The sequence below is a fragment of the Podarcis cretensis genome (genome assembly GCF_951804945.1).
Source record: "Podarcis cretensis genome assembly, chromosome: 15".
Taxonomy (NCBI): Eukaryota; Metazoa; Chordata; class Lepidosauria; order Squamata; family Lacertidae; genus Podarcis; species Podarcis cretensis.
The window spans coordinates 45681701-45707602 of NC_137185.1; the positions used below are offsets into that span (position 1 = coordinate 45681701).

Genomic DNA, 25902 nt, shown 5'->3' on the forward strand with positions numbered 1-25902 from the left:
CACTGGCCCCGATCCTTGGGACTCTCCCCCCCCCCCACTCTGCTCTGGTGGGGAAGCTGGTCCTGATTTCCAACTACTGCTCTGGGAGTCCCTGCTGCCCCCTTGCTCCTGGGGCGTTCCCCTTGGGAACCCCCTACCCCTGGCCACTGGCGCCCCCTTCTGTGAATCTTCCGATTCGCTGGAGAGGCTCATGGAATCCCTCGGTCCACTGTCCTCTTCTCCTACGCTCCCCTCGGATTCTTCCCCTTCGCTCTCCATCTCCTCTCTTCCCTGTGCCTCTGCTCCTGAACCCCTGACAACATCCATTGATACAGCAGATTTTAAAGGTTAATATTCAGCTGAAGTCAGAATACTTTTTTTAAGGTTAAATAGTTAGGCAACTGGAAAATGATTATGGAAGATTACTCCAGTGGGATTATTGGATATTGCTATATGCACAAAGATGGAAAGATGCAGAATGACTTGGTTCAGATGGGAAAGTTAACATGTTTAATTAGCAAAACATTGGAAATTTCTTATGTAAATACTAGTTTACACAAGACAGAAAATAGAATAGTTTGATCTTAATGAGTAAATACTATAATTAGCAGCAGGACAGAGAGCTGGAAGTCCTTTTATCTTTTTAAATTTTTCCTTAATCTTTTATTTCTCTTTCTCTTTCTTTAGGTTTTACTTTTCTTTTTGTTTTCTCCTTTGCTCTTTTTTAGATTAAGTAGCTGTTTATTTTAGCATATTATAAAAAGATACTTTGTAATGGGTTGTATTTTTCTATATCTTTGAATAAGCAGGGGCAAAACTAGGCTTTATTTCACCCGGGTCAAAGACCCAGTTTGGCTCAAATCACCCACACACAGTCTCAATAGTGCCCCACTGGAGGCTTCACATAAAGCAAAAAAACAACTGGCTACCCCCCCCCCCCCCCCCGCTATGGCTCTGGAATAAGTATCTTTGTTTTGTTTTGTTTTGATTTGATTTGATTTGATTTGATTCCAACTCCATTGAGCTCCATTCTGCATGGCCATGTTGACTTCAGCTGTTGGAAGCAGTAATCCAAAACATTGAAAGGGATATCTTGGGAAGTCTGGACTCTGGTAAATAAATTATTGTGGCTTCCTTCCTCCCCTTCCCATGCAATCCAGGTATGCAACAATAAAGGAAATTGCCACTGCAATATGGGATGGGCCCCCCCTGACTGCACGATGGAAGATAGAGGAGGCTTGGGTGGAAGCATTGACAGCACATTTCGAAGTGGTGAGTTGGTTTCTTGGTTTGTTTTTAAAAATAACTTTATTAATTTTAGTTCATATTTGTCCATAAGCAGAATGAATTTTAAACAATATATCATGTGGAGGATTGTTTGGCACATAAAGGTAAAGGTAAAGGGACCCCTGACCATTAGGTCCAGTCATGACCGACTCTGGGGTTGCGGTGCTCATCTCGCTTTATTGGCCGAGGGAGCTGGTGTACAGCTTCCAGGTCATGTGGCCAGCATGACTAAGCCACTTCTGGTGAACCAAAGCAGCACATGGAAACGCCGTTTACCTTCCCGCCGGAGCGGTACCTATTTATCTACTTGCACTTTGACGTGCTTTCGACCTGCTAAGTGGGCAGGAGCAGGGACCAAGCAACAGGAGCTCACCCTGTCACGGGGATTCAAACCGCCGACCTTCTGATCGGCAAGTCCTAGGCTCCCTGGTTTAACCCACAACAATCATGAGGGGTGTCTGTTGATGACTCAGTAAGGCCATCCCAAGCTCTCCAACACTCAACTGCTGATTGTCTTGGCTGACCATGAAATGATTTTCCCTGTCTGTTGCAGGAGTGGAAAACTGGATCTGGCCAGATCTTCATCTTCTCCACCTCCTGGGCCAACTCTGACAGGTGGGCTTAACCACCCACCAGTCATTCACCTGATGTCATAGTGGTATCAGTTGACATCAGTCCAAGTGCAAAGGAGGTTGATGAATCTGGTGATCAGCTGATCAGTGGTTTCAGCATTCTCATTGGAAGATATGGTTTCAGTACCATACCATCAAAGAGGCTCCTTTTCGTCATTATCATCATCATCACCATCATCATTTTATTTGTATGCTGCATTTCCACAGTTAAAACAGTGCTCAAGACAGCTTACTATATGAAAGAATTACATAGTTACAAATATAGCAAAGTAGTTATAAAAATAAATAAAACACATTAAAAGCTTCATAATCAAACTGAACAATTTCCACATAAAAATAAAGATACAGTAATATCAGTTAATATCAGTAACAACAGCAAAACTTTCCCCAAAATACCCCAGTCCTTGCTGGGCAGCAGCCGCAGCAGCAGTCCTTATGAGGCCAGTCAGGCCCCGCCCTGGGCCAGGTGGAGAGAGGCAGGAAAGGGGCCATCAGCAATCATCTTCTGCAGAAAAAGTGATTCTGTCAGCCCCCTTGGCTGCTTTACTGCAGCCAATCCCAGCTGATTGTCAGGGCTTCACATTTTTCTTTCTTAAGATGGATGCTGTCTAGGCCTGGTGAGTTTGTTGGTCTGTCCAAAACTAAACATCAGTTGAACACAGTTCTTTGGCCCCTGCCCCTGCAACTTTTGCAGGAAAGACAGATCCAAGTCTCTGACTCCTGCTCTGGCAGGAGTGTATAACATTCTTATTTTATTTTTTATTTTCCTTGCTAGCTGCAACTGTAGACAAAACTCTCAACGTTGGTACAGCTACAAGAAACTGGCTCCTGATTAGCTTTTTCCTTTTCCTGCCTGTCCTGATTGGCTCGGTCATCTTGATCATAAAATTGAGGGACTTTTTCTCAAATGTGAAAGGGGAGGAGGAAGAGGAGGAAGTGGAAGAAGAGGAAGAAGAGGAAGGAAAAGGTTATGATATGAAAAGGTAACTTGGTTTGTTTGCCTAATGATCAGATTGGTGCGTCTGGTGCAAATGTGCTTCCCAACTTTTCCCGACCCCACACAGTTGTTCCTTTTCCCAGAGGTGTATGCCACTTCTGTAACCTGTAAATGCAGTTTCTCTTTTTTATATACATAATAATTTTTATTGGTTTTACAATTTAGTTTTTCATCCACACAAAAAGAAAAATACAATCCAAAAACATAGACTTCTCCAAATTCTCTGACTTCTATCCTCCCTTTCGTGGGGTCCAGTAATAATCATTTTCCCTGCATATTATCACTGCATATTATTTTACCTATTTTCTCCTCTAAATACAATTTCTCAGTCTGCTGCCAGGGCAATAAACAGCTGTCCTCCTTGCAACTGCACAGTAGACCAGCTCACAGCATGTTGCCTCTCACCATCCCAACCAGTGGTGAGGTGAATGCATCCAGTCTGGTGCTTTAGTTTATCTCAAGACTCACAGGGAGAGAACTCACACTTTAGTCTATGATTAGGGGAAGAAGACAAGCCTTCCCTAACTAGCAATTTTCCTAAAGTTCAAACTCCCCCTCCCACACACACACACATGGGGGAACAAACATGCAATCCCACCATTACCTAAAGCGGGGTGAGGGGCCATTTTGAAGCCAAGGGCCAGTTTCCAGGGGTCTAATGCTAGTGGAGGGCATAGCCAGAGGCAGAAAGTAGGTCGAACAACAACTGTGACTCTTATCTTTGTACATCAGGTCACACATTCCTGACACACACAAAATCAGAGGTTTAAATGCAAGCACATGCATTCTTTCCATCCAGGGAAGCAAGATGTATTTTCACAGTTCAATGGGGGGAGGGGGAGGATCAAGCCAGACAAAAGCACTCAAGCAGAACCCAAGGAGAGTGTGGCCCAAGGAGAGTCCTGAAGGCCAGATGGAGTGGTCCACAGGGCCACATCCAGCCCCTGGGCCTGAGGTTCTCCACCCTTGATGTAAAACCTGAAGTGGTACAAGTTACAGGTAGGTAGCCATGTTGGTCTGCTGTAGTCAAAACAAAATAAAAAAATTCCTTCTAGTAGCACCTTAGAGACCAACTAAGTTTGTTATTGGTATGAGCTTTCGTGTGCATGCACACTTCTTCAGATACCAATAAGAAACTTAGTTGGTCTCTAAGGTGCTACAGGACGCGGGTGGCGCTGTGGGTAAAACCTCAGTGCCTAGGACTTGCCGATCGTATGGTCGGAGGTTCGAATTCCCGCGGCAGGGTGAGCTCCCGTCTTTCGGTCCCAGCTCCTGCCTACCTAGCAGTTCGAAAGCACACTTAAGTGCAAGTAGATAAATAGGTACCGCTTTATACCGGGAAGGTAAACGGCGTTTCCGTGTGCTGCACTGGTGCTGGCTCGCCAGAGCAACTTCGTCATGCTGGCCATGTGACCCGGAAGTGTCTCCGGACAGCGCTGGCCCCCGGCCTCTTAAGCGAGATGGGTGCACAACCCTAGAGTCGGACACGACTGGCCCGTACGGGCAGGGGTACCTTTACCTTTACCTTAAGGTGCTACTGGAAGGAATTTTTTTATTCTGAAGTGGTACAGCTTTGCCGTTAAATTCTGCCAAATGCATACACTTGGCTTCCTGATGACAACCCACAGTGACCTGGCTGCAGAACTGGGTAGTAAAGCTTTGGGAGATGTCTTCATGTACCCTAAAATATTATTTTTGAACAGTGTGTTTTCCTCCCCTTTTCAATTTAGATCTCAACAAGCTCATCAGCCACAGACTGCAAGGTAGATTTCTTATACATAACCCTATATGTGTATTCTAATTTCTTGTTGTCCCTGTTTTAAAGGGGTTCTAGGGTGGAGCTTGTACTTTATAGCAATGAACACCACCCCAATCTCTGAGCAGTGCAAGATTCCAGGGATTCCAGGCCTTTATCCAGGATTCAGTTTCCTCAGAATGAGGGACAGCACAGACTGTGGTGTTCTCTATGATATATGCTTTATATAAAACCATGGAGGAGATCACAGCATTAACACCCCAAGAGGGTCATAGAATCATAGAATCATAGAATCATAGAGTTGGAAGAGACCACAAGGGCCATCGAGTCCAACCCCCTGCCAAGCAGGAAACACCATCAGAGCACTCCTGGCATATGGAACTCCTGGTCTTAGGAGGGTCTCTAGTAGAGTTAGAAGGGACCCAACCCCCTGCAATGCAGGAATCTCATCTAAAGCATCCGTACAGATGGCCATCCAACCTTTGCTTAAAAACCTCCAAGGAAGGAGAGTCCACAACCTCCTGAGGGAGACCGTTCTACAGTCCAACAGCTGTTGCTATCAGAAAGTTCTTCCTGATGTTCAGTAGTAATCTCCTTTCTTGTAACTTAAATCTATTGCACCTCCTGCCATCCTGCCCAAGATGGATTCCAGTCTTCCTTCTTCCCAGAACACCCTGCTAAAAACTCTCTTTTCCTGTCTCCTCACACCTGTTCCCTGGCAATCTTCCAAATCCTTTTCTCTGGTGGGAAGGTGGAGAGAAGGTGGGAAGGTTTCTTGTCTTGTCAGTGGCTCTCAATGACCCTGAATTGTTTCTTAATGGACCTAGCTTGGCATAGGCTAGCTCAGGAATTCCTCTGCAGCTTGTATTTCTCAACATCCCAAATAATCAAAATCCTACCATTCATTAATTTCTAGGGTTTAGGCCCTTCCCCACAAAAATCTATAACATAGTAATAGCAGCAGTAGTAACAAGAAGCAGGTACAGCAACTGAAGCAGTATATTTGATGTATATTCCTGGTAATTCTCTGCTCTGTTTTTTATGCTCTGCACCACAGTGTATAGGTAAGGACAGCAGAAGCCCTGGCTTGCCAAAAGGTTACAGAAGTTCCTGTTCTTCTCTCCATGAAGTACAATGCATGAAAATATTTTAATTAGAATCTTTCTTTCTGCTGTGAATGTGACTGCTGCTTGCTTCTGTTTGTTTCTACGATAAAGTGTATTTGTTCTAAAAAAAATTAGTTTGAAGTATGTGTTTGGGTGGAAGGCAGGGAGATCAACAACTGGGGGAGTCAGTGGCGTAGCATGGGAGGCAGAAGGGCGGGGGCCCAGGTGCAAAATTCTGAGAGGGGTGCAACCAGGTGTCCTCATGACAGGCCATGTGGCTGAGTTCCTGCTGCCTTCCAGAGCCGCAGGGAGGCAACCCCCTCCCACCGGGGCTTCGGGGCTGGGGCAGCCCATGCGTGGGAGGGAGGAAGGGAGGGTGCCAGAAGCCACTGCCAGCGGTGGAGCACAAGCCGCTCGCCCAGTCGCTGACTCAGCACCCACCTGCCAACGCTCCAAGCCAGATGCTCTCCTCTCTTCCCCAGCATATGCCCTGCTGCCATGCGATGGCCATGCTCCATGCTCCACAGCAACAGTGGTGATGGGCCATGGCTAGTGGGCAATGTCAGGGTGTGCAAGAGCAGCCCTGAGCTCTCCCAGTGCAGGTGCCTGCCAGCTTGCCCCCCACCCCATGTTTTTCTACCTCCACCTACCTGTCCCGGCCGAGATGGAGGGAGTTGGGGCAGTGCTGCTGCTGCCCACTGAGGAGGGAGTGTGTCATGTGTGGAGAGTCCACTTCCCTCTTCAGTGACTTCACAGATAAGAATTAACGAGCAATTTGTATTTTATAGTCCTTTTTATTCAGGCATCAGGTTGCAAGCAAAAAGCCACCTCCCTCCACAAGGAGGGATTGTAGAGTTCTTCCCCTTTCCATCTTCCGCAACATCCTAGGTGCCAACAGGAAGTCCCCCCTCCTCTATGCATCCTTTGTGCTCTAATACATTCGGATCTCCTAGTCTGTGGGGAGGGAGGGTCCCCCACACTCTCTAATGACGTCTCTGCTATCTATCCCTTCCCTTCTGTTTCTCTTGTCTAATCTCCTGCCTAATCTGCTTTGTGTATGTGTCTCTTTCTGCTTCTGAGCCACTAGAAATGGGGGGGGGGGATCTTCCCCCTCCAGCTCCCTTTCTGAGAGAAGCTGCTCTGCCTCAGAATGCATTTTCCAATCCTTTGCTTCACACCATTCCATGAAGAGGAAGGGGCCACCGCTCTCCAGGCCCCATGCTCTCCGCTGCTGCTGCCACATGTGGTGACGCCAGTAGTCCTCTCCAGCCTACACAGTGGCCAAAGCTGTCCAACCGAGGCAGTGAGAGGACAGGAGGCAGCACCAAACTGAGAAGAAGTGCAGGCACCGCTACCAGCAGCAGCAGTGCTGACAGCCATGTGCCTCCTGGGCTCCCTCCACCTTCCACACAGGCTCCTCACGCACCCTCAGCCCAGCTGCTCAGTCCACCAGATGGGCGCAACACCTGCACCATCCTTGAGCACTGGCAATGCATGCTATGCCACTGGGCGGAGCCAGAGGCAATGACAAGCAGAGCCATCCTTTGACTAGCTACAAGTGAAAAGGCTGGCAGCTACTGGAGTAAGCCAGGCCGAGGTTGGTGGGGCAGTTCCCTATTCACCCTTACAGACCAGCCTCCATTCTGGTTGCATGGAGTGAGGGTGGTTGGGCTCAGCTTAGGGGGGAAAGGATACATTTTCTGGGAGCGACTAGACCTGGTCTTTGATCAGCCTGAGAATGGTGCTTCTGGTAGAGGTGGGCCAGAAAGTTTTATAAGACCAGGGGAGTGGTGGTTATTACTTAGGAGGACTGGGGATGGGGCTTTTGCTGCTGGTCTCTGCAGCAGCACCTTCTTTCCAAGGCCATGCATGGGCAGAGTGAGATGGGAGCAGTACATGGACTCAGTGGTGCACTGAATGAGGGCCAGTGAACTGACTTTGAATCCTAGCAAGATGGAGGTGCTGTGACTGAGTGGGTGGTCACAAACTCTGGATAATGGGTGATTTTTTTGCTTTTGATGGCGTTGCACACGCCCTGAAAGTGCAGGTTCGTAGTCTGGGACTGCTCCTGGCTCCATCTTCGTTACTTCGTTACAGATGACCTCAGTGCCCAAGAGTGCCTTTTACCAGCTTCAGCTGGTGAATTAGCTACAGCTGTTTCTGGACTGAGATAGCCTGCCCTAGAAGTTGCAAGTGGCGCAAATTTTCACTCACTGGGGCAGGATTTCACCAATACATTACTCTGCTGTTGAAAAAATTACACTGGCTGACAAGTAGCTACAGGGCTAAGTTCAAGATGATGATTTTGGTGTATAAAGCCCTAGATAACTTGTCTGACCCCTTATATTCGTAACCACTTGCTGTGCTCGGCAGATGATGGCCTGCAGATTCCATCTTATCAAGAGGTCCATTCTACATGGTGTAGGAATTGCACCTTTAATGTTGACACACCTACTTTTTGGAATATCTCTCACGGAATATTAGGTGCCATCTCTTCCAACAAGTCTTTTTACTGCAATATCTTTCCCAGTTTGCATCTATACTGGAATAGTTTTAAATACTATTTTTGAATGTTTTATTGCTTTATCACTTGTTTGCTGCCCTGGGCTCTTAAAAAAATTAAGTATAAGCATCCATAATTGAATTGTACAATAAAAACAAACCCGTTGAACAACATTGAAGTAATTAAAGCAGGAGGCTCTGGCCAAGAGACCAAGATAATATCTGTGTAAACAGATGCATCTACAAAAGACAGTGAAATGCCCATACAGAGGGGGCTTTTCACATTACAGCCTTCTGGAATACTGGTGCCACGGGGGGGGGGGCGCTTATTATTGGGGGGAAGCCAATAATCATTAGGCCATGGCAAGACCAACCCAGTTCTACTTGTTGATCTTACTACCCTTACCAGGCCAGTCTTTGAGGTGATCTGTTCTAGAATTCTTTAAAGCTTTGTATGTAAGTAACAAAACATTAAAAATTGCTCAGTGGCTAAGAGGCAGTCAGTACAGATCCATTAGCATGGGTGTGAAAAGTGCCCTGTAAGCAGCACCACTAACCAGCTGGCCCATAGCATTCTGTACCATCAGCAGGCTTTGGATCAGCTGCAAAGGAGACCCTGCATAGAGCACATTGCAGTAGTCTAAACATGAAGTTGCCTCTGGTGATACAAGCACCAGCAACTGAGGCTAGTATAAATTGAAAGATCTTCATGCAATTTATCTATTTTTTTAAAAAAAACCACCCTAGCCAGTAAGCTACATCCCATCTTATTACAGTGGGTGCCTAAGCTAATTGTTGGTATTCTAAGTTTTGAACTGGATACCAGTCCATACAGTAGATGCTAAGCTGCTGCATTACTCCGTGCCATTTTCCTTACCAACTAAACTAACTTCCCTGTATGGTGATCCTATAACAGGCCACTGGCGGCCAGCCCTCCCCCCACCCTGTACCTAGATCTACTTAGCAGCAACCTTCAATGTTGTTTACTAGGCTTTACTGACCATTGGTCACTGAGGATGCTCCACCCAGTCCAAAGGTTCGATACCTAGAGTCACAAAGGAAAGGTTTTGCCTGCACAGCACATACCGATTTGAATCCGTAGCCGATTTGAATCTAGCACCCAGTGCGGCAAAGGCCCTTCATTTCCAGATCAAGCTCCTGACTCTGGCTGAACACTGTTAATGATGGAGGTGAACACTGAGTGCACGAAAGAGCAGCTGCCATTCATTTTGAGGAGATTCCATATTTCTGAAGATTATGGCTTCCTCCTTCCAAATCCACTGGTAGGAACATGGTGGCTGCATGAGATGCTTGGAGCAGGAGGGGGTTGCGGTGTGTGTGTAGCAGGTAGGGAGAGGAGATGATCAGAGATCTACAGGGGATTGACATGCATTTTACCAAATTCAATCACTAATGTCTCCTCACAGAATTGTGAGAAAAGGCAGGCTGGGAGGTTGGCTGGAGTAAATGACCAAGGCTTTTAAGGGAGAAAGCAACACTTCAGGAGGAGCCTAAGCACGCTGACATTCTCAGTTGGGTTAACAGTGGAAACAAAATGCAGCAGAGAATGTAAATGTGTGGTTACCCTGTTCCCCTAAACCCAGATTTTATTTTTCATTTATTTATAAAAAATATGGATTTATATAGTTGGTAGAGCATGAAACTCTTAATCTCAGGGTCGTGGGTTCAAGACCCACATTAGGCAAATGATTCCAGCACTGCCAGGGTTTGGCCAACTCAATTATACATAAAACCAATACAATAAAAACAATATAAAAAGTTAAGAGCAGAAACCAAAGTACTATTGTTGAAATATATATTCTTCATAAGCGAGGTGGAATAGAAAAGTTTTCAGCAGGCATTATTATTATTATTTTATTTATTTATATCACAGGACTGTTTACAGTATAAAACACAGAAATACATAACATAGGGCTTATCACACTTACCTTTCCTCCCCTCCTTCCAGGCACTTGTCCATATTTAAAAGCTCTGTTTGTGAGCATGGGTTTGTTTTTTTCCTCCCTGAAGCTTTCCGCATGAAAACCCTCTCTATAGTGTTCAGTTGGAGCAAACATAAAGTGCTCTGATTGAGCTTTAAAGAGTGAGTTTTTGTGGGGAAAGCTCTGCAAATGTGTATTCTTTCCACATTTGTGCAACAATCAATTCTTCATGGAGAATTGTAGCTTTGGTAAGGGAAAAGGGGCTCCAAACTATTCTCAGCACCCTTAACCAACTACAACTCTCAGAATTCTTTGGGAGACCCACACCTGTTTAAAGTGGCGTCAGAATGATTTAAATGTATGGTGTGAATGTGGCCAAAGTACACAATGGAGTGCTTGCATATGTCTGGTGGCTGGTGATCTTTGCCTTAGAGGGTTAAAAAGCAGGTGTGCTGAGTAGTGTGGGCTGAGGGGTCTTCAGCTCCCCCCAAAAATTCAAGGAAGCCCAAATCCTGTGGCCACGCTCCTCCTCCTCTCCACCTGATGTTACACAGGCTGAAAGAGGCTGAGCGCAGAGCACAGCTCCTTGCTGCTCAGGGAGAAGGAGCCCAACTCTGCTCTCCCCCTTCCCTACAAGCGCTGGCATCGTGGCAGCAGGAGTGGGACGCCAGCCCAGCTCAGCGTGCCAGTGTTCACATGCTAGGCAGGGGCAGGACGCATCACGGGATGCACACACCCCCAATGTGGGGGGAAGTCGGCATCCCGTCACAAAGTATGCAGGTAAGGTAGGTATGTACTGTATTTTACTTCACAGTGAATGGTCCTCTGCTGGCTGGTCCCAGTCTGGTTTAAAGATTGAAAAGCCATAAGAAGGGAGTCAAAGGGCCTTGAAGTTGCCCATCAAGAGTGAGTACCTGGACAGCAGACTGAGCAGGTACACAAGTGACCTGGTCACTAGGGGGAGATGAAATGTATTTCTATTTCTATTTTAGCAGATTTCTAAATGTGCATCTACATACATAATTTAGCATATGCAAATTTTGTGTGAGTCTACTTCCTGTTTTTTTAGCAATGCATAAGTTCTTGGCCTATGCACAGCTCTGTTTTCATCTTTCTGGCCTATATCAAAACCCACAATGAACTAGTTTTCCCGATTGATGATAATTGGTTCTTCTTCTTATCAGAAAGATCTTCCTCCTTTCTATAGCCCTTGGATGGAGATCGCTCACAGCCTGCCTCACCTTATTGAGAACCATCAACTTCGCTCACAGGTGAACAAGGTATTGCATTTCCCATCCCATAGAGGGTTGTGAGGATAAAATAGTGAGGAGGGGCCACCTTGAGTTCCTTGGTGGAAGTAGTAGGGATATAAATGAAATGCTAGAGGAACATGCCAGCTAATCAAACTCTGGTTAGCTTCACTCTTCCTTCTACGTTTTAGGTCAAAGTGTCACTTTTCATTATTAGCCTCAAAGCAATGCATAGACATTTGTGTGCTAATCCTTGTTGTTGTTGTTTTAAAAAATAAGTATAGATGCAGGTGTGCTTCTTAGTCTGATGCAAATTAAAAGAACCAATTGCTGCCATATCTGCAATGCAGGGTGAAATCCTCTAGAGGTCACTAGTGCTGTAGCAGAGAAACAACCTGCAGACCATGCTCTTCGGCAGGCTTCCTCAAACTCAGCCTTCCAGATGTTTTGAGACTACAACTTCCATCATCCCTGACCACTGGTCCTGCTAGCTAGGGATCATGGGAGTTGTATGCCAAAAACATCTGGAGGGCTGAGTTTGAGGAAGACTGCTCTTAGGAATGGGGTGTTAAAATATCATGATACAGGTATTTAAGGCTGCTGCATCAGGTGGTCAGCTGAAAATGAGAACAGATCTCCTGCATTCTTCATAGTGGTATAGAAGGGGAATTTCAGCCAGAGGCAAAGCTACCTGCGCGGGTACCCGGAGTGACATGTGTCCCAGTGAGCATGGTGTGCACCCCGGGCATTTTGTCATCCCCCCTTTGGAATGGTACCCAGGGTGGCCTCCCCCCCCCCCGCCAGAACACCCCTGATTTCAGCAGGTCTAGCTGCTCTTGCACAAGCTGCACCTGCTGAAACGACCTTTTCTACACAATTATTAGGGATGCGGGACTTGCCTAGGACTTGCTGATCAGAAGGTCAGCAGTTCGAATCCCTGCGACGGGGTGAGCTCCCGTTGCTCGGTCCCTGCTGCTGCCAACCTAGCAGTTGAAAAGCATGTCAAAGTGAAAGTAGATAAATAGGTACTGCTCCGGTGGGAAGGTAAACGGCGTTTCCGTGTGCTGCTCTGGTTTGCCAGAAGTGGCTTAGTCATGCTGGCCACATGACCCGAAAGCTGTATGCCAGCTCCCTCGGCCAATAAAGCAAGATGAGCTCCGCAACCCGTTTTACACAATTATTAAAGGTACAGGAATCTAGTCCTCTTTCCCCCACCAAGTCAATCTACTTTTAAGCAACCTTCTACATGGTTGATAGAATTTAATGTCTGGTTCTAATATGTCCATATATTGCTTCATCTCTTTCAACTTTGTTATTCATTCTTAGATGAATGTGTGGTTTTACTCTATTGAAAATTGTGCAAGAGGTTGTCAGTAGTTGGGGATCTGTGGTGTTCAGTAGTTGGGGACTAAGTTAGGACTACAGTAATTTACACATGCAAAACACCACTCAGTGTTGCAGACATCAAGTGATGAATGTGTACATGAATTCTGAGCTAGTGGCTTATGGCACTTACGATGGAAAGAAGCAGCAGTTTCACCAACTACATAACAATATTTTTTTAAAAAAAGCTTTCTGTAACCTGTAACTGTCTTAACAGATGCCTCTGCTAAGCAGCCAGTATCTCAAAGGACACAGAGAACTGTATCTAGCCCACTTGGTCCTTAGCTACATCACAATGGGCTACGTTTGGCAGGATGGTGAAAAAGGGACTGCAAAGGTACTGTCCATGCCCAATTAGGGATGTTGAAGAATTTGATCTTCCATACATCCCAAACTCATCTGTGGATTGGAAGTTAGGACTAATTCACATCATTCATTTAAAAGGCTATGATGTCACTTTAAACAGTTATGGTTTTCGCCAAAGAATTATGGGAGCTGTAGTTTGTTAAAGGTGGAGAAAATTGTTCAGAGACCCCTGTTCCCTTTCCAGTTCCCAAGGTGGTTTAACAATGAATCCCTATGAAGATAGTGAACTCTGTGACTCCAGGACCTGGGGAAGAGCTCAAAGGAGCACGGTGTCCTCACCAACACTCTCTTTTACCTGGAAGTGGTCAGGTGGGACATGCAAACTGGGAAATTTTTGAGGCTCCACCTGATCTTCTCTGATATTTTGTACAAAGTGAAAAATAGGGTTGATGTTAGAGAGTTGGGTCTTGGAGTCCAGGCAAATGCCCAGGTTTGTCTCCACAAGGAGCTGGCACTGTCCTTTTCCCAGCTGTTCCTGGGTTCAAGGTTCTAGCTGCCCTGAAATATGACATCATTCATATATTAGAGTGGATTTGCGAAGAGCTTTTATTCTCCCACTTCTTCCAACAAGCCTTGATGGGGAGCAACTGTGTAGCTCAGTTTATAGAGTCTGAAAGATGCTACAGTACTGCATGGGTGAGCCTAAGCTGCACAAGCAACCTAGTCACTTGGAGGCAGTAGTAATAATGAAACAATGAATAATTCAATAGCTGTACCCCAGAGTCTGTTGCCACATCATACTGTGATGAGGGTGCAACACTTGGAGCAGGTATGTCTGGCTGCATGTTGCAGGATTGCTCCAATAACATTGCAAAGGGAACAACACAAGCACATTTAGCCAGAAACACTGTGCAAAAGCCTTGAGGGGCAGCACAACAGTGCAGCATTCTCATGATAACAGGTTTAACTAAACAGCTACATCTTTGGGGGAGCATGAATTGGCTTTTTGTCATTTTGATTTCCAGGTCTTGCCACAAAACCTTGCCATCCCCTTTGTGGAGATTTCTCGGGTGTTAGGATTACCTCCAATCCTGGTTCATGCAGATTTTGTTTTAGTAAACTGGAAGAAAAGGAATCCTTGTGGGTAAGTATAAGAAAGAGGACACCTGGGCCTTAATGGATAGAAAGTTGGTGCCGTCAGCCTGAGCTACACTCCTTAGGTCAACTGACACACACAACTAATATGGCTTCATCAGATGAAGGGTGACCAGATGGACAGAGGACGCAGGCTGGCTCCTGCACCTTCGATAGATGCATTGAAGAAATTTGTGCATGTTTAGCATAACGACACTGTTGGATGTTCCAACTACTGCACAACTTTTTTAAAAAACAGAAAAATAGTATTGTCAGGGACTCAGCGGGAGCGCAGGGAGGAGAGGAGATGGAGAGTGAGGGGGAGCAATCCGAGGGCAGCGTAGGAGAATATGACAGCAGCCCGATAGATTCCATGAGCCTCTCCAGCGAATCGGAAGATTCACAGAAGGGGGCGCCGATGGGCAGGGCAAGGGGAGAGCCAAGGGGGACACCCCAGAAGCAAGGGGCCAGCGGGGACTCCCAGAGCAGCAGTTGGAAATCAGGACCAGCTTCCCCACCAGAGCGTAGTGGGGGGGAGGAGTCCCAGGTGTCAGAGCCCACATATGCACCACCAGCGAGAGAAGATGAGTCAGGTTTGACCACGCCTCCATCGGAGAGCGAGTTAACGGTCAAGAGGAAAGTTGCAGGCTGGGCGCGCGCGCCAAGTTTAAAGGTACAGGCGAGCGGCACAGAAGGTAGCCCGGATAGGGAACCAGGTCCTAAAGCCCGCCGGAAGGAGGGGCAAGAATCGTCAGGGTCAGCGTCAGAGGAGTCCAGGAAGGATGAGACCCTAGCGGGCAGGAGGGCCCAGAGGAGAAAGGAACTTAGGAAGAGGTGGAGCAAGGCGAGGGTCTTAAACTGGTGTGGAAGGGGAGGAGACTCAGACGGGACTTCGCCGGTCTAAGGTCGAGACGTAGAGCTGCACGCTGCGGCTTTAAAATGGAAACTGAATCTCAATAAAGACTTTTGTACATAACTACAGCCTAGCGTTGGTCCTCTGTGAGCTGGGACCTGGAGGCAGCTCTGACAAGTATGATTTTAATTTTTTTTCACATTGTCAAGTACACATTACAACATCACAGATTCCTATACCACTATATTGTTTTTGTCTTCAAGTTTGAAAAGTGTCCAGAATGAGGGACACAGAGTACAGAACAATATATTATGTTATTAAGTTATTGTATTTGTACCATTGTACCATTTAAAACATGGATCTGAGACATCTATTTGATAGCACTGTTAATCAAATAAAAATAGCCTGTAACAAATATCATCACATTTGTTTTTGTGCCACTGCTGCAAGCAAGACAGGGCATTTGGGGAGATTTTGGTTTTTTTTGGGGGGGGAGTGCTATTATTTGGACTGGACTTTGCTCAGCAACTGACTTGGATCTTTCTATTTCCTTTCCATGTGTGTTTGCTGTTGATAACCCAATCTGTCAAAAGGCCTCTAGAAATTGAGTAAGTATTCGGGAAATGATGTTTGCCTTTCTCGTTCAAAGTCTGCTGAGGTCACTCTTCAGACTGCTTGAAGTTAAACAGCTGCAACAGTAGTTTATATCTGAATGCTTCTGAGAAATATTCTTTCTGCATTTGTGTCTGTATAGATTTATTACATTTTAATCCCAAGGTGCTCAGGCTGAGTTCTTTTCCATTCATATCCCTAAAACAACCTTGTGAGTTTTGTGATCTGAATCCAGTTCTCTTTGGTTCCAACCCAATGTTTTTTAACATTACAGTACACTGGTAGAAAACAGTTTGTGTTTGGCTGTTTTATGGGCACTATGCTCTGCTTAATTTAGTAAGCCAAATTTAATTTTCTAGGTAAGTAAAACCTGTCACCAGACTACAGCTCAGATATAATTTTGTGGTGCAGTATTGTTTCTCCACCAGCATTCTGGTGTTAGCCTTGGGTGGAGGGTTTATTTTTAGTATAAGGTAGATAGAAATCTACAACATTACATAGCTGCAATGTTCCCTTTTGCCACCTCATCCTCTCATTGCTTACACTGACCTCTGCAGTTAAAAAAAATCTAGTCCCAGGGTGGGGAACTCACAACCCACAGGCCAAACTTGGTCCAACAGGCCCCCTTTTTGGCCCATGGGGCTGTTCCCCCAAAACCGTGCCCCCTGCCCCTCAGCTGACATCATATATCATGGATAGGCAAATTAAGGCCCGGGGGCTGGATCTGGTCCAGTTGCCTTCTGGATCTGGCCCGTGGACGGTCCGGGAATCACCATGTGGATCAGCGTGGATCTGATCGTTCGGGCTGCGCCAGCGCATGCATTCAATGGCGCCTCCTCCCACCCTCCTCCTGGCTTCTCCCTGCCCTGCCTAGAGCTGAGAGGAAGGGGGCTGGGCTTTGTTGGTGCCAGCAGCAGCAGCATTAGCACTTGAGCGGCCGCCATTGTAAGCAGGCTCAATTCGGGCTTTGTTGCTGCCAGCTCCTCTCCAGAGCCCTTTTGCGCGCCACTCATTGTCCCACCACTGCCAGCCCCTGTCACTCGCAAAACACGAGTAAGGTAAGCAGCCACGAGGGCTCATCTGGTGCTGTGGAGAAGGGAGGGGAGAGTCAGTTGGGGGGGGGTTGCTTACCTCAGTAGAACGTGTCCTTTAACTCTTGCATAGAATGCTGTGTCCTTTTATTTAAAATTCATCTCTGGGTTATTTGTGGGAATTTGTTCTTTTTCTTTCTATTTTTCAAAATATAGTCCAGCCCCCCACAAGTTCTGAGGGACCTTGCTGAAAAAGTTTGCTGATCCCTGTCATTTATGATGTCAGGTGTGGGGCAGTTAAGAGTTGAGGTTGTCAAAAACAGGAATGAATTGCCCATGTGTCAGCTGGTTCGTGGAGAGTTCAGTCTTGCTCTGAGGGATGACCCGCCAGTCAATCAACAGATGTGAGGTGGGGTGTCTTGGACAGACATTTCTCTCTACCTTTGACTTTCATAACAGTCTCCCATGCCCTAGCACTTAATATCTAAAATTGTACTGTATTTTCTAGGCTTTCAATTCTGCCTTCCCCACAGGAATCTGGAACCCATCATTTGCTTGCCTGGTGGAGCAAGCCTCAGGGGCTTCATTCTCGTCACTTTTCTGGTTGAGAAAGCTGCCGCACCTGGCATCAAGGTAAGGTCTGTCCCAAATTATTTGGCATCTTTTTATTGGGGTGCCTTATGAGCAGAGATGAAAAAGAAATCTGATTAAGTTAGCATTTGAAGACAAATCTAGCAAATACACACTTTTTTAAATAATATGCAAACCAAAACATAGGTGTTCTTTGTGCACTGTCAGGGAACTGCCATCAGGGCCAGAGGGAGAGAGCGCGCTCCAGAGGGATTCCAGAGAGTGTCCTGGGATGGGGAGAGGCAGCCCATCTTCTGGGGAAGGGAATCAGCGTAGCACCAGTGGAGAAGGCGGGCAGATGGGGGAATCGGTGAGGCGGTCCCATGACTCCTCGCCAGGGACCAGCGGGGAGAGTAAGGGTCCTCCGCTGCCCACACCCTCCTTGCGCAGAAGGCTTCCGCGCAGGGAGAGTAGGCGGAGACTAGGCGTCAAAGAGCTTCTTTGCTGGAAGAAGTTCAAGAAACGCCTACTGACGGATTCTGCCAGCAATTGAGACAGCCACGGGCGAGTGGCTGTCCGGACAGAAAAGGTTCACTCAGGCAACCCAGTCAGGTGTGGTGCCAGTTTACGTACGAGCAACCCCTAGAACCATTACAGCAATCCGTCAGTCTCTGACGTTGCTTGTGCGCAGCCCCGGAGAGGCAGCACGATGAGCCAAACAGGGACAGCCAGAGAGACGGAGCAACAAGCCATGGTGCAAGGTCTAGTCAAGAGGAACCGAGACCTGGAGCTACCCTGACGGTGCGGCTGGAGGAGAGACAGGCTCAGGATGCACAGGTCAGAACCACCCCCATTGCAAGGAATGTACCGGGGCTGGTACACAAGTTTGGGGGAAAGCCCCAAGACTACAATGCTTTCCGAACGGAAGTTCAGTATGCTTTGGAACTGCAGAAAAATGACTTTGCTGATGACGGGGAGAGGGTGGCTTACATTGTGGAACATCTGCAGGATGGGGCGCGTGAATGGATCAGGCCCCTAATGGCGATGCAGAATGATGCCTTGAAGGACCTTAAGAAATTCTACCAGGCAATGGACGTGATGTTCTCCAGCGAGGTTGAGCAAAGCGTGACACGGCGGGAACTGATGGGGTGCAAGCAGGGGGGCCAGTCCGTCAGAAACTACTGGTCGCATTTTGCGATGTTAGTCCACAGACTCGGGTGGGATCTGGACTCTGAACTGATACAAATGTTGTTTGAGGCGGGTTTATCCCCTGAAGTGAAAGACGAATTGTCCCGAGCGCCCCGGCCGCGGTCGATGGGTGAACTCACAAAGGCTGTGCTTGCGATCGGCGTACACCAGGAAGCGCAGGCTCAGGAGAAGCGGGAGATAAGAGAGGAACGTTTCCATGACAACCGCATTCCTGAGATGCCGAGGGAGCCTTCCCAGGCGGCGGAGCCGATGGAAATTGATGGCGCGTGTGCGCGCGAAGTTTCAAACGCTGTTGAAGGTCAGAAAAGGGAGGGAAAGGAGTGGAAAACTACCAAGAAGTGTTTCCTCTGTCAACGACCGGGACATTTTGCTAAGATCTGCCCTCAACAAAAAACCTGGCAAGGCATGGTGGGGGCTGCAGGCCACGACGAGAAGGGGGAGGAAGGGCAGGTGCAGGGAAATGACAACGCCTGGCTGCCAACCAGCAGCGGCAGCAGCCAGGCCAGTGACCAATAGAAGTGCCCCAGCCTGACCCCCCCCCAAGGCAGCTATAGCCATAGAAGTGGTGCTAGAACTCCCGAATGGGCAACCCGTCAAAGTGAAGGGACTGCTAGATTTGGGCAGCTCGTGTAATTTCTTCAGCAGAGACTTCGCTCTGGAGCACCAACTCCACCTGTTACCACTAGATTTTCCCATGCAGGTGACCACCATCGATGGCAGGGAACTTCTGGGAGGGGAGGTGACACACCAGACACCGCCAATGCGAATGAGGGTCTTCAGGCACACGGAAACCATTGCCTTTCACGTGGCCATGCTGGCAGGACACCCAATAATACTGGGAATGAGCTGGCTGGCAATACATGATCCAGTAGTGTCATGGCATCAGCAGTCAGTCACCTTTGGGTCAGCTTACTGCTTAGAACACTGTCTGGGAGGGAAGGAACAAAAAATGACGGTGGCCAGGGTGGCTGGGCTGGCCTTGGAACAAAAAGGGGAGGTGCCACCACAATATGCTGACTTGAAGGAGGTCTTCAGCGAGAGGGAGGCAGATAGACTACCCCCCACAGGCCCTTTGACTGCCAAATCAACCTACTCCCAGGGGCTCAGTTGCCGGTGGGTAAGCTGTATGCCATGTCCGACCGGGAGATGCAGGAGTTGTGGCAGTTTATTGACAAGAACCTGAAGAGAGGGTTCATAAGGGAATCAAAGGCAGTGGGGGGCAGTCCAGTGTTCTTTGTGGACAAAAAAGAGACTAATCAACCCAGACTAGTCGTGGATTACCGGGCCCTGAACCTGGTGTCGGAACCCGTGACTTTCCCAATGCCCAGGATTGACGACATTTTAACATGGGTGAGGCAGGGGAAGATTTTTACCAAGCTGGACCTCAGGGGAGCATACAATTTGATTAGGATAAGGGAGGGGGACGAATGGAAAACAACCATGTTCACCCCCTGGGGGCTTTTGAGTACTTAGTCATGCCATTTGGATTACAATCTGGGTCCGCCTGCTTTCAAGCATTCATGCACCACGTGTTGGGGCCCCTGCTGTACAAGAATTGCGTAGCCTTTTTGGATGACGTCTTAATCTATTCGGACAATGAGAAGCAACACGTCCGAGATGTCAGGGAGGTGCTACAGAGATTGCAGAAGCATCAGTTGTGGGTCAAGCTGGAAAAATGCCAATTCCACACCAGGGAGGTCGAGTTTCTGGGGTACAAGTTGTCAGACAAAGGCCTAGCTATGGACCCAGGCAAAGTGAAGGCAGTGCTGGAATGGAAAGCCCTCCAAAACCGAAAGGATGTGCAGAGGTTCCTAGGCTTCAGCAACTACTACAGGAAGTTCATAAAGAACTTCACTCACTTGACAGCGCCCATAACGGATTGTCTTAGTAGCAAAAAGAAGTTCGCGTGGACAGAGTGCACAGCAATCCTTTGAAAGGCTGAAGAAGGCATTCGCCTCGGAAGAGCAGCTCCTGCACGTGGATCTGGAGAAGCCCATGAGACTGGAGACAGATGCATCCGACCGAGCCATTGGAGCGGTCCTTTTGCAGCCCGGGGCCAAGCAGAGCTGGAAGCCGTGTGCCTTTTTCTCAAGGTAGCTGAGCAAGTCAGAGCAAAACTACACAGTGTATGACCGAGAACTGCTTGCGATCTATGCGGCGTTTCGGCAATGGAGACATCTATTGATAGGGGCATGGCACAAGATCCAGGTCCGAACTGACCACAAGAACTTGGAATACTGGCGGACAGCGCGAGTGCTCAACCAGAGACAGATTCGATGGGCCCAGGAGTTCGCCAAGTTTTCCTTCGAGATCGGATATGTGCCGGGAGAGGAAAACGTAAGAGCAGATGCTCTCTCCCGGAAACCGGAGTACATGGAAGGAGAGGGACCACCAGAGACCCGACACGTGTTTCCCGAGGACCGGTGGGTGTGGGGGGGAGCGTTGGTTGGGAAACGAGAACTGGCAGGGCTTACTAGAGACGATGCGTTCACTCAGACAAAAATCAGGGAACTCCGAGACGGAAGGGAAGACAATGGAGGGTTTGAGGAAAAGGAAGGACTACTGTACTATAAGGGGGCACTGTATGTACCAGGGGAGACCTTGAGGGGGAAGGTACTTAAACAACTCCACGACAACCCAACAGCTGGGCACTTTGGACAGCACAAGACCATGCTGCTTGTCACCAGGCAGTTCTGGTGGCCAAAGGTGAGGGAAGACGTACGAGAATATGTACGAGGGTACGACCGATGCCAGAGGGCAAAGGGGAAGAGGGCTGCCCCCGCAGGGTTACTGGAACCCTACACCTGGAAGGCCCTGGGAGGTGGTGTCCATTGATTTTATGACAGATTTGCCCAAGTCAAGGGGGAAGACAGCAGTCATGGTAGTAGTCAATCTACTGACAAAAATGTGCCATTTCATAGCTTGCGCACATGTGGCATGCGGCAGAGGAGCTTGCGCACATGCGGCATGCGGCAGAGGAGCTTGCGCACATGCGGCAACAGCAGAGGAGCTTGCGCACATGCGGCAACAGCAGAGGAGACAGCCAGGCTGTTTGTGGATCACATTTTAAGACTGCATGGGGCTCCCTTGAGGGTAATCTCGGATCGCGGGAAACAATTTACTTCCCGGTTCTGGAGGAAGCTCATGAGCTTGCTACAGGTCGAGGTGAGTTTCTCGACGGCGAGGCACCCAGAGACCAACTGACAAGCAGAAAGAGCGAATGGTATACTCCAGCAATACCTACGCTGCTACGTCAGTGAGAGACAGAACGACTGGGTAGAGAAATTAGCTTTGGCTGAATTTGCGTACAATAATGCTGAACATGTGTCCACGGGAATGAGCCCTTTCATGGCCAATTATGGGTGTCACCCCAGGGCCTTCCTGGGGAGGGGGGAGGAAGGATGGAGTGTACCTGCGGCTGAGCAATTTGTGGTGGAAATGGAGGCCTTGCACCAGCAACTCAGGATGAACTTGGAGCGGACCAAGGAAGTTTACAAGAGGCAGGCGGACAAGCACCGTTGGGAGGGGGAGGCCATACGGGTGTGAGACCGGGTGTGGTTGTCAACCCAAGGGTTACCCCTAAAGGGAGGGTGCAAGAAGTTGCAGCCGAGGCGCCTGGGGCCTTTTGAGGTAATACAGCAGGTGAACCCAGTGGCATTCAAACTCAAGTTGCCTGACAGCATGAAGATACATCCGGTGTTCCATAGGTCCCTACTTTCACCGTACAGGGAGGGGTGGGAATTTCCTGGGTGGGAGGGAGGAGTCACCACCCACCCGCGGGTAGAGGAGAGGGAACACTGTAACCAAGCCACGGAAATACTCGATTCGAGGTGGCGAGGTCGCCAGGTGGAGTACTTGGTAGCTTGGGAGGGAGAACCCAGGTTGGAAAACACGTGGGTCCCCGCTGAATCAATCAATGATGGGTATCTGGTGGAAGAATTCCACAGTTTGTTCCCAGATAAGCCAAAACCACTAGCTAGATTCTGGGAGGAAGAATTTGGACCCACAGACGACGAAGGGGACTTTGTGGGTTTTCCTGCCTCCGAAGAGGAGGGAGGGGAGGTGTCAGAGGGAGAAGAATCAGACTGGGAGGTTCAACCTGTGGGAGGAGATCTGAGCGGATGGGAGGCTGGTTTTGTTTTTTAAAAAAATATATAATATTTATTAAGAGTTTAAAGATTACAATAAGAAAAAGAATTAAACAAATCAATATAATACAATACCAAAACAAAAACAAAAACACTGCATAAAACATTGAATTAACAAAACAAAACAAGAACAATTAAAAACACTTCCAATATTTTCAATCTTATCTTTCATTCACTTGTTTCATTGACTTCCTCACGCCTCCCTTTTTGTATTCCACTTCAATTAACTGTTTCAGCAATTCCTTTCCATCTTCCTGTTTTCTGTCCTGTAATTAATCTTAACATATTCTAACCTTGTTTTTTTCCCTTTAATACATTAACAATCTATCTGTACCTAATTCCTTATAACATTTCTGCCAAAGCCATATAACTTCATTCCACCATTTTTCTAAAGCTCATTAATTTTACAATATTTCTGTAAATAATCTTTAAATTTTTTTCCAATCTTCTTCCACCGACTCTTCTCCCTGGTCTCGGATTCTGCCAGTCATTTCCGCCAATTCCATATAGTCCATCAACTTCATCTGCCATTCTTCCCGGTGGGTAAATCTTGTGTCTTCCAATACTTCGCGATGAGTATTCTTGCTGCTGTTGTTGCATTGGCCAACCATGCCCAGGAGAAAGGCCTCTGGTTTCTTCAGGAAGGTATATTTAAATACCTTTTTCATTTCATTATAAATCATCTCCCAGAATGTCTTAATCCTTGGGCATGTCCACCAAAGGTGAAAGAATGTACCTTCAGTCTCATTACATTTCCAACATTTATTTTCGGGCAAATGGTAAATTTTTCAAGCTTGACTGGGGTCATGTACCACCTGTAAATCATTTTCATTAAATTCTCTCTTAGGGCATTACATGCCGTAAATTTCATACCTGTGGTCCATAACTGTTCCCAGTCAGCCATCATTATGTTATGTCCAACATCTTGTGCCCATTTAATCATAGCAGATTTCACCGTTTCATCCTGAGTGTTCCATTTCAACAGCAAGTTATACATTCTTGACGAATTATTAATTTTGGGATCTAACAATTCTGTTTCCAATTTTGATTTTTCCACCTGGAAGCCAACTTTTTTATCCAAGTTATATGCCTCCATTATTTGGTAATAATGGAGCCAATCTCGCACTTTGTTTTTTAATTTTTCAAAGCTCTGCAGTTTTACTCTGTCTCCATCTTGTTCCAAAATTTCCCAATATTTCGGCCATTTGGCCTCCATATTAAGTTTTTTCTGTGCCTTCGCTTCCATTGGTGACAACCATCTTGGGGTTTTATTTTCTAACAAATCCTTATATCTTATCCAAACATTGAACAGTGCTTTTCTAACAATATGGTTTTTAAACGCTTTATGTGCTTTTACCTTATCATACAACAAATATGCATGCCAACCGAATACATTGTTAAAACCTTCTAAATCCAGCACATCAGTGTTTTCAAGAAGCAGCCATTCTTTCAGCCAGCAAAAAGCAGATGATTCATAGTAAAGTTTAAGGTCTGGCAGGGCAAATCCACCTCTTTCTTTAGCATCAGTTAATATTTTAAATTTTATTCGAGGCTTCTTGCCCTGCCAGACAAATCTGGAAATATCTCTCTGCCACTTCTTGAAACAGTCCATCTTGTCCAAAATTTGCAAAGTTTGAAACAAAAACAACATCCTTGGCAATTCATTCATTTTTATCGCAGCAATTCGACCTAGCAATGATAACTTCAAATTTGACCATATTTCTAAGTCCTTTTTCACTTCAATGCAACATTTTTCATAGTTATCCTTAAACAAGTTCACATTCTTAGCAGTCATGTTAACCCCTAAATATCTCACTTTCTTAACCAATATTAATCCTGTCTCCTCCTGGAACTTCTCTCTCTCATTCACAGTTAAATTTTTCTCTAAGACCTTAGTTTTCATTTTATTCAACTTAAAACCTGCTACCTGTCCAAATTCTTGAATCAGTTCCAGTACCCTTTTGGTACTAGATTCTGGCTCCTGTAAAGTCAATACTAAGTCATTAGCAAATGCTTTCAGTTTGTACTGTTTACCTCCCACTTGTATACCTTTAACCAATTGGTCCTTTCTAATCATATTTAGCAGAACCTCCAGGACCGATATAAAAAGCAATGGAGAGATTGGGCAGTCTTGTCGTGTTCCTTTCTCAATCTTAAACTCTTCTGTAACTACATTGTTCACAATTAATTTTGCCTTTTGTTCTGAGTAAATTGCACCTATACCATTTTCAAAACCTTGACCTACCCCCATACCCTGTAAATTCTTCTTCATAAAACTCAAAGAAATATCGAAAGCTTTCTCCGCGTCCACAAATATCAGAACTGCCTTAGTATTAATATTCACTTGTAGTTTTTCTAAAATGTTAGTAATGTTCCTCATATTGTCAGACAAATGTCTGCCCGGGAGAAAGCCAGCTTGATCTTTATGGATTTCTTCTACTAGCACCTTTTTTAATCTTTTAGCCAAAATATCTGCAAAAATTTTATAATCCACATTAAGCAGCGATATGGGGCGGTAATTCTTAAGCTGTGTCTTTTCAGTCTCTGTTTTCGGTATAAGTGTGATATAGGCTTCCTTCCACGACTCTGGTGCCCTTTTCCCTTCCAATATTTCATTACAGATTTCCTTCAATGGTTGCATTAGCCATTCTTTCAAGGATCTATAATATCTTGAAGTCAAACCATCCGGTCCTGGAGATATACCCAATTGCATGTTCTGTATGGCCCCTTCCACTTCCTGATCCATTATTTTATAATTCAATATTAACTTATTTTCCTGAGAGGGTTTCTGTAGTCCATTTATTTTCAAAAATCAATAAATGTCCATTTCTTTCTGCTTCTCCTGTGTATAAAGTTGTTTAAAATACCTCTGGAAACACTTCCTAATCTCCACTGGATTCGGTATATTTTTTCCTTCCACTTCCAAATTCATTATAGTGTTAAGTTTTTGTCTTTTTTTTCATTTGCCAAGCCAGCAATTTCCCGCACTTATTTGCCGATTCAAATGTCTTTTGTCTCATCTGTTTGATCTTCCATTCTGTTTCCTGATTCATCAACCCTAACCCTAACCCTGATTCATCAATTTCATATATTGTACTTGATATAGCTTTATCTCTCTCAGGATCTCCTGTGATTTTGGTTTTGCTCTCAGTTTCTTCTCTCCTACCTTTATTTTCTCCAGGATTTTATCCTTTTTTCATTTTG

The 25902-nt window shown here is 46.5% G+C and overlaps 2 protein-coding genes across 9 annotated transcripts in view; both read left to right on the forward strand.

Moving 5' to 3' along the window:
• Window positions 1-5893, forward strand: part of LOC307203844 (disintegrin and metalloproteinase domain-containing protein 2-like) — a 61695-nt gene extending 55802 nt beyond the window's left edge. For 2 of the 3 annotated variants that reach the window (XM_079955025.1, XM_079955026.1), the window contains 4 exons: window positions 1140-1251; window positions 2674-2881; window positions 4626-4658; window positions 5709-5892. In XM_079955025.1, the coding sequence (XP_079811151.1) occupies window positions 1140-1251; window positions 2674-2881; window positions 4626-4658; window positions 5709-5715 (360 nt within the window). In that variant the 3' untranslated portion in view covers window positions 5716-5892. Of the gene's footprint in view, window positions 1-1139; window positions 1252-2673; window positions 2882-4625; window positions 4659-5708 lie in introns of all 3 variants that reach the window. The other variant, XM_079955027.1, reaches the window with a different exon arrangement.
• Window positions 5894-6619: 726 nt separating this feature from the next.
• Window positions 6620-25902, forward strand: part of LOC307203905 (indoleamine 2,3-dioxygenase 2-like) — a gene marked incomplete at its 3' end in the record, with an annotated part of 111864 nt that continues 92581 nt past the window's right edge. The window contains exons 1-6 of one of the 6 annotated variants that reach the window (XM_079955159.1): window positions 6620-7354; window positions 11387-11482; window positions 13053-13172; window positions 14167-14285; window positions 15722-15736; window positions 17305-17404. In XM_079955159.1, coding sequence (XP_079811285.1) covers window positions 11417-11482; window positions 13053-13172; window positions 14167-14285; window positions 15722-15736; window positions 17305-17404 — 420 coding nt within the window. In that variant the 5' untranslated portion in view covers window positions 6620-7354; window positions 11387-11416. Of the gene's footprint in view, window positions 7355-8600; window positions 9543-11386; window positions 11483-13052; window positions 13173-14166; window positions 14286-15721; window positions 15737-17304; window positions 17405-25902 lie in introns of those variants that run through there. The other 5 variants (XM_079955154.1, XM_079955155.1, XM_079955157.1 and 2 more) reach the window with 5 other exon arrangements.